Raw genomic sequence first — 8,947 nt, 5'->3', positions numbered from 1 at the left:
TCATAAACTGTTTTTGTTTTGTTTGTCACAACTCAAAGGGCAGTGTGTGTTTTTGCTAAGAATGGCATTCAGCTGTTTGTATACAAGTTTTATGGATCTCATAACGTTTTCCTGTTACGTTTGCAATGCGCTCTGCTTCTGTCTTTAAGTATGCATTAAAAAACCCAGTAAAGATAAGATTTAACTAGAGAATGTATTTGTAAGTGGGACCTGTGCAATAAAGAATATAAACATTTTTATATAAACCAGCTCCTGGCTCTGCTATTTAAACACATTATATGAAAGACTTGAAATAGTGACCCGCCTCTCCAGTATAAATAACTCGTACTGAGAAATCAGTGAAAATCTAAAAATATGTCACAGTTTATTTAAAAGCAACAAATGAAAGTGCTGCAAATCACCATATCAGGGTTTTCATATTCCAAGTACAAAATAAATAGACATTACATTAAAAAAAGTATATATAAAACAATAAATATTTAAGCGATCCCACTCCAGGAGGACTTGGTGGCGTTATGAGTCTGGCTCTGCTGCCACATACTTAGCCGGGTTCATGAAGGAGAATCCAGAAAAGGTTGCGCTGGAAGCAGCTGCCTCCATCCGGTCGTTGACGGAGGCAGGGACGGGCTGCAGTGTGAACGCAGGAGCGATGTAGCACACATCACAAGGACTGGTCTAGAAAATGACAAGACAATCAGAACCAACCGGGAACTTGTTGGAATTACGTTCCTGACCAGTTTATGATTTATCCGTACCACTTTAGGGATGAATGGAGGCCGGACATTTCTGGCTACGAGGTTGTCCCAGTTGATGGAAGCAAAGAACTGATGCTCCTTCAGCTCCTCCTGAGAAAACAGCAGAAATAAAATCCGGTGGTCACGAGCCTCTTCATTCATTCTGCATGCTCTGTCTGTTCTGTACACACTTACAATATCAAGTCTCTGGCCCAAGCGCTTGGAGATGTTTCTCTCTAACAACCCCATCAACAGAGAGGAGGCGCCTTCGGACAAGCCGTTGGGCAGCCGCAGGGGAGAGTAGAGAATATTTTCCAACATCTCCAATTTGCTGCAGCTGTAAAATGGGGGCTGGGAAGCAGAACAGGAGAAACAATGAATTACAGATGCAGAAAACAGTAAGACGACGCTTAATCCAGTGAGACTCACCAGTCCAGAGAGCATCTCAAACAGCACTGCTCCCAGTCCCCACCAGTCCACAGCCAGGCTGTATGGCTGGCCCAGCAGAACCTCTGGAGCCAGGTACTCTGGGGTCCCACAGAAGGTGTGTGTAATCCCACCGACAGCCACGCCTTCCTTACAAAGCCCGAAGTCTGTGAGCATCACGTGGCCTTCGCTGTCCAGCAGGATGTTTTCTGGCTTCAGGTCTCTGCACAGACACACAAGGAGCAGAAAAAAAGCATTCAGTAGGCCTGTCGCAATAAATCAGCTCATCGCTTGATAAAATATAAAGAGCTCAATAATTTACATTTGCATAATTTATTGTTTTTTCTTTTTCTACCAAAAACAGGATGATAAATGTTTTCAGTCCGTTTTTTTTTCTTTTCCGAAGGAAAGTTTTGTTGACTGAAACTTTATAATTCATTTCAAGATATTTTTGACATTTAAAATATCTTTCAGTTCCAGTGTTAAATGTTCATAAAGATACTTCATTGAGTTTTCAGAATGTGTTCTTCAATTATTATGCCGTTTTTAATACATTACTTGAAAATGGTCTAAAAACAATCTTATTTATTGCAATAACTTCAGGGACAATTTATCATCCAGCAACATTTGTTAATGTGACAGGCCTATTGTCTAGTAAATGAAATATCTCTAAGTCAATCGTCTTCATTCTAGGCCCTAGATTTCTCATCAGACCTTCAATTACCTCGAGATAACATTAATTAGTTTCATCATTTTAATTTTTGTTCATTCTATGATGCTTTCACTTCCATATTTTATAATTTTTGAGAAACACTAGTTCCAATGGAGAACATTTTACACCTTGACAAAACTTGTAAAGCTCCTTATGTAGGGCAGTGAAAGCCTCTCAGAGAAAGTAAAGTAGACCAACCTGTCTCTGAAAAATGCTCTTCTGACTAAACCAGTTGGTTTCCATTGTGATATAATTATGTGTCACTTATTAATGACACTTATTGTGTCACTTAAATCATTTGCGGTGAACAAAACAACGTAATTAATGTTTGGCTTAAAATCAGAAATTTCAGTAGTTTTCCTCTTATTACGTTTAATACATGAAGGAAACTTGTTGTAAAAGCGTCACAAGCAAAAAGTAAAAAAAAAACAAAAAAACAAAAAAAACACCAACCATAGAGAATAAAGTTGTATTTTAACTTACCTAAATGTTTGAGCTAATAATTTGTTATGTTGCATAATTTATAGAAGGATACTATTTTTTCTACAAGCTCTTTAATTGAACTTTAGCCTGACTTGTAGAACCGCAGACAGCGTTATCTAAAGCCATGTTTCATCTGTGCACCTGTAAACGATGCTCAGAGAGTGGAGATATCCCAGCGCAGCGGCGATCTCTGCAGCGTAGAAAGCAGCTCGGGGTTCTGGAAATGAACGCTCTTTCTGCAGGTGGTAAAACAGCTGAAAGAAACACAGAAATGAAACTCAAGATAAGATTCTCTGTGAGACTCAATCAGACAAAGGATTTCTCTAACCCACATACCTCTCCTCCGTTTGCAAAGTCAAGGACAAAGCAGAGCGTCTTTGGCGTCTGGAAGGAGAAATGCAGCCCCACCAGGAATGGATGATTCAGACCCTTCAGCAGTACACTCCTTTCAACCATCACATGCCTTTGCTGCAGAGACACAACCCACAGACACAGTTAGACAGAAAAACACACACACAAATGGACAAAACGAAACACAGAGAAGGACAAACCTCTTTCCTCCTGATGATCATTTGCTTGTCCAGGACTTTAACTGCGTAGTAACCTCCTTGTTTTCTGTGTCTTGCCAGCAACACCTGTTATACATTTCATTTTTTAATTGATCATTTCACAGCTTTTACAGATAAAAACTAATATATTAATAAAAAAATACCTTCCCAAAGCTTCCTGTGCCAATAACTTTGAGGTAGTCAAAGTCTGAGGGTTTCACCCTGAAGAAGACAGTGGTAAGTAGCAAGAAATGTATTAATGATTGTAAGGCAAGTATGCAAATGGGGTGATGGTGCTAAATATATAATGTGGCCACATAATAAGTTAACTCTGGTTCTTTTATGTTTGCTTGTTTTTTTTCTCAAAAAGCCCTCATAATTGCTAATGCCATAAGCTGTGACGTGGGCTCACAAGGTTAGGAGCCAATTAGGGGACCCTCCCAAGGACCTTCACTGTGCTTCTCAATTGACTGCTATAAAAGAAAGGGGTTGCTCGGTAATGTGAAGCAAAAACTTTTTCTCATGTCAAGAAAAACGCTGCGAGTGGGTGCGACTCACTGTGCGGTTTCTGTGTTCGCCAGGCTCTGAAAAAATAAGACAGACAGGGAGGGGAGGGCAAGTCAGTCAGAAGGTGGGATTGGGTTTCGCCCCCCTGTCAACGCCGAGGCAGCGTCTCCTAAGATTCCTCCACCAGGTCTGAACTCACCGAGGCAGCTTTCTCCTGCTTCTGTCTCCTCATCTTGCTCTGTCTCTGCAGCAGTCTCTGGGTGTCCAGGCTTCAATTGGGAGGTCAAACACAGCTAAGAGTTACAGGGCTGGACTCAAAGTTTTAAAAAAAGAAAGTCTTATTTTCTTTGCTAACTCACTGTTGGCAGTGCTTCTGGGTGGAAACAAGTTTGTGCAAGAAATCGCTGAAGCCAACTTTCTTCTCTTTCAGCACATCTGTAAGACAGATGGACAAACAGACAGGCAGAGAGGGGGTGGGTTAGTCCATTACATAAGAATGTACGAGCTGGATTTAGTCTGATAATGTCTGGCAGCTTTTCAAAGTGAACTTTAAACGAAATTTAATAGCTTTCTGGAGTAACAAAGTGATAAACAGGTAATTTTGTGTACATTTTTTTAAATATTAATTTAATCAATAGCATTATTCAATATAAACCCATATGTCCTATTGAGAAATATTTTGTTTAATATATTTTCCAAATAATTTGCGATGTTTCATAAAATGTCAAATTTTGCAAAAATGATTTTGGCCACAAAAAAAAAAAAAAAAAAAAAATTAAAGGTATTTTTTAAAAACTTTTTTTCCTTTTTTTTTTTTTGTCAAAACACAATTTAGGGGAAATACCCGTTTTTGCACAAAATGACTTCGTCCAGTATTTTAGGAAGGTGACCACATTTAGGCTACCGGTTAGCTAATTTTACTTTTCAATTACTTACTTTCCAAAGAAAAAACGACGACCTACCTGAGACAAATGTAACAAGCCCCTTCATTTTGGCATAAGTCAGCGGTCGCTCCTGAGTCAGAGTCATTTGGAGGAAGTTTTATTTAAAAAATAAAAAGAGAACAGGTTCTGGTTTTAGATCGACCGTCCAAATCCAACCAGACCCTCCGGACTGAAACTTCAACCGCTCTGCTGCTCGTTTTAAGACTTGTGACGCACTAGGCGATGCGTTCAAGCTCCTTCGGACAACTCATAAATACACCACGCGAGGCTCAACATAAGCGCCGCTCATCACCAGTATGTGGGGCATTCGTCTTTGCAGCTGTGTTACAGGTATTACCGGTGTTGATTAAATAATTTTTAGTTAGGATACAATTACTTGTTCTCACCAAGCTTTTAAGTTTGAAGGGGAAAGCCTTCATGGCTGTGTTTTACAACATATTCGCTGCAATTAAAGCATCCTGGCACTCGATTTCAGCACCCATGACTGAAAAAGCTCCAAAGCAGATCCATGACTGCATGGTGCCTCATGTTAGCGGTTTAAACCAGGTGAGAAAGTAGCCTGACCCTCATATCTGTCTTTGCCACACTTGGCAAATGCCTTTAGCATTTGGGTTAACAGGCAGGGAGTCTCTTAGATCGCTGTCAAGGAATTTTGTCCCACTCTTCTTTGCAGAAGTGTATGAACAATGTAATGTGTCTTCAGACACATTTTTAAGCATGAACAGCCTGTTTAAGGTCCGAGTATCTTATTTGGATTTTAATCCAGACCCCAGAACTGTCCCTTTTTTAAGCCCTACAGAGGATGTACTGATGTGCTTTATGTCATTCTCACCCAACAATTTTCTGGAAGAGAAATTCAGCGTTTGATCAATTACAGCTCCAGAAGAAGCAGAGCAGATCGAGGCCATCACACTACCATCTCCACATTTGGCTGCAGGTATCACCTTTTGCTTCAAATGCTCTGTTAGTTTTGTGCCAGGTGTGACGGGATGCACACCTTCCAAAAAATTCTTCTTTGGTACTGTCAGTCAAATATTATCAATATGTTTTTGTCGCATGTAAGATGGGCCTATGGTAGGAGGATACATGGGGAAGGTTCAGTACTATGGAGTGGAGTTTCAAAACATTTGGTGCTTAGCCACATCAAAACAAAATAAAAAAAAGAATTTCTTTCGTTGCTTTCTGAGAACTTTGAGCTTACGTCATCATGTAGGTTTTATTAAATCCATTTCTGTATTTTACAGGTCTGGCAGTAATCAGATCTGGATGAGACAAGTGAATTTTTTATTTAGTTACTTTTTAAACCAAATTTTATTTGGTGATCTTAAACATAAATGTATATTTTTTTAATCAAGATAACACAAAAGTGAAATGGCTATAGCTACTATACTACTTACAAGTAGTTATAGGAGGGAAGGACCCTGCAGCATAGCAAACAGATAGGAGCATGTTTAATTAAATGAAGTGCTGTGATCATGTGTTGCCCTAATTTTACGCAAAAGTTCAGCTTTCATGATTTGCTCCTCAGTTTCTGAATGCACCAACTAGTTTAGGCCTATTTTTGACTTTTGATTTCTGGAAACTGTACTACGTGTGTAAATTCCTGACACACGTGTCAGCGCTCCAAACGTGCCATCAGACGTCTTGTCTGTGGCACGTCTGGTAAACTGGCAGGACCTGTTTGGATCATTACTGACCCAATTTTAGGACTGTGATACGGTCTGGTGACTGCTAACCATCAATAATCGTTCACATGGACACATTTTAAAATGTGTATATATAAAGGTAACCATAAAGAAAAAGATCTGACACCACTCTACATCATTATACCTTGAAAGAAAATTACATGTTATTATTTTATTGAAAGTGAAACTGACATTTGTAAGTAAAACTGCATGAAAAAAACCCCTCAAACTCAGGAGATTCTTGCTGCAAGGCCAAAGTACTACCGACTGCACGCATGCTGTAAACATTTCTATAAAAACACAAATGCGTTTTTTCTTTCAGAGCTGCACCACATATGTTCAAGGACTCAATCACTACTGTGAGCTTCTTCAGTGTGACACTCATAAATCTGGCTGAAAATGTGCTGATTGGCACCTTATGCTGCTCGTTGAGCAGCAGAGCTTCAAGAAGCAGATTTTTTTTAAAATTCAGAATGAGACAGAGCTAAGAGGGAAGAGCTTTTCTACATTTACAACATATTCCACCTGTGGATTTATGGCCTTTCAATAAAAATGAACTATGCCGGATCTTAAAATCATTAAGAACTAAAAAGACTCTCTCTAAAGCCCTGGTTTGTTTATTTATTTTGGCCCTCTTCAATAATCTCACAGCATAGCGCTTGTAAAAGACCAGAATTACAATAATCGTGTTCGGCTTTGAATTCTCTTCAGACGTTGTTCTGGAAATAAAACAAGCACGGTCAATCTCTGCACAAAATGTAGATGCAAGCCACCCAGTGACATTATGAAGGCTTTCCACCAAGAAATGAGTTATATAACCATACTTTGACACTAATATGTTCTTATGTAATGAAGGAGAAAAAAGAGAGGCTGGGTCCGGTTCTGCTGCTGGTGGTAAACAAATTCTTGAGTGAAACAGAGAAGAACGGAGATGTCTGAGGAGTTTAAAGACGAGTAAAGCTACGCAAAGGAAAGAAAAACAAACAATGGCTCTCAGTGTGTGAGCTTAATGGTTTTGTTGGCAACTGGAAATAATAAATGAAAATGTTGCACCTGTGTTTAAGAGATGTAAATCTGATGGAGGACACGAAGTTCTGATACTGAAATAACTTCTCGGGTTTGTTCCTGTGTCTCTAAATTTGGAGACACTGCATAGGTCAGAGCGGAGAGGGCACCGTGGCTCTTGGTTTGCAGAAAGCTGATCCTCTGACAGAAACAGGGGGAGTTTTCCTTTCTACCATGTGTCTGTGAGGAAAGGCGCAAACACCCGTCTGGCCCCTGTCAATCTGTACGCTCAGCCAACCAGCCGCCCTCAGTGGCGAACGTCGAGCCGGTCTGAGCTGGTTTCTCCTCTCAGCGAAAGCAACAAGTGCTGCAGAACATCTGAGCGCTCAACTGCATTCCTCCATGTGACGACAGAGGAAGCTTCAGCTCTTCGGTCTGGAGTGTTTCCAGAATGCCAGCCTCGGTTGTACAGGCAGGAAATAAACAAACTCTTTAGAATTATTAAAAGATGTCATAAAATTTGCTAATAGGAAGTGATGAATGTTTGCACATAATGCTGGATAAAATCAACATTTATTTTGTTGTTGGTTTTTTCACCTTTTAATGTTTTTGTTCATGATTATTTTTGTTTCACTGAATATCGGATCTTTTTTTAAATTCTGAATTTTAATGTCCTCAAATTCAGAAGTTTATGTATATTTCCTTGGCATTTGGTATTTTCTTCAACTGTGGGTCAAATGTTTTAGGTTTCCTTTCACAAGCTTCTCTCAATAATTTGCTGAAATTTTGGCCTTTTTGTCCTGACAGAACCGGAGTAACCAGGCTAAAAGGAATCTTTACTCACATTTGTTTTTGGCTCTTGTGATTTTCTGTGACAGATACTCAAAAATTTAATCAGCAGGATGATTTGGGTCATCATACAATTAGACTTGAACATCATGTCCAAGCTTCTGGTTGATGTCTTCACATGTTGCTTTAAAACATCTGAATAATGTGTTTTTCCTCATGACATTATTTATTTTGTAAAGTGCACAAGGTCCTCTAAGAGCAAAAAAATAACACCAACCAAATTATGATGCTGGCACTTCACAGGTGGGAGTGTGGTATTATTTCTTAAAGTGTAAAAATTGCATTTAATTTTTATTAGATCATGGAAAATTTCTCCAAAAATGAAGATTTTTGTCCCTGAGTTCAATTGCAAACTACAATCTGTTATTTATTTATTTTTTATTTCTTTGTGGCACTTTTCAAGTTTTGGCTTCTTCTATTCTGAGCGACGTTTCTGCTCATGATAGCACAGATTTCACTCTGCATAATGACACCTAGCATTATTATGTGTTGCTTAAACTTAGTTTAACTGTTTAAAAAGTTAGACTTGACACATATTTGTTTTTTAATATCTTAAAAAGATAATGTTTTGTCATTCATTACACTTTAAATGATTTTAAAACTTTTGCTATTTCAAATACACCCATAAAAAATCACGAGTTACATTGTGGAGAAGGAATATTCCATAACAAAGTACAAAAACACTGCAAGTCTCAGAGAATGTGTTCAAGCTCAACTGTGTCTATAACAAAAGAAAGACACAAAACTTTCTTCAAATCTCTCACTTTAAATTTGAATTTATTGGATTGCTCATGGTTTTTATTAAAAGCTTGTCTGCTCTAAATATAATTATCCAGGCTTCATCTCAGTAAGGTCACTTACCTTCTATCATTAACGAAGCTCTAGCCTGAACAAATAATAATAAAAAAACATGCTTTGTGATATAACTCCTTTGAGTTGCATTGTAGCAAATACCTTTGAGCTTTGAAAGTGCCACACTTTCTGAAAACTGAAGGCGCCTTGAGTCATCTGACATTTAAGACTGCAGGAAAGTGTTCTCACCTCCGCTGCAAAT

General features: G+C 38.7%; 1 protein-coding gene across 1 annotated transcript; it reads right to left on the bottom strand.

Moving 5' to 3' along the window:
- Positions 1-339: 339 nt before the first annotated feature.
- Positions 340-4,540, bottom strand: sgk2b (serum/glucocorticoid regulated kinase 2b). Its single transcript, XM_055047797.1, has 12 exons — positions 4,373-4,540; positions 3,770-3,845; positions 3,610-3,679; positions 3,462-3,487; positions 3,068-3,125; positions 2,907-2,990; positions 2,692-2,823; positions 2,497-2,609; positions 1,164-1,383; positions 930-1,085; positions 756-845; positions 340-675 (listed from the first exon to the last, which is right to left on the bottom strand). The coding sequence occupies exons 1-12, from the start codon at positions 4,437-4,439 to the stop codon at positions 514-516; spliced, it is 1,254 nt and encodes a 417-aa protein (XP_054903772.1). The 5' UTR covers positions 4,440-4,540; the 3' UTR covers positions 340-513.
- Between the last annotated feature and the right edge of the window lie 4,407 nt (positions 4,541-8,947).

Source organism: Poeciliopsis prolifica, unplaced genomic scaffold, assembly GCF_027474105.1.
Source record: "Poeciliopsis prolifica strain line A6 unplaced genomic scaffold, Auburn_PproV2 SCAFFOLD026, whole genome shotgun sequence".
Classification (NCBI taxonomy): Eukaryota; Metazoa; Chordata; class Actinopteri; order Cyprinodontiformes; family Poeciliidae; genus Poeciliopsis; species Poeciliopsis prolifica.
The sequence above is the reverse complement of the archived record's forward strand: the minus strand, read 5'-3'. Positions and strand labels throughout refer to the sequence as shown.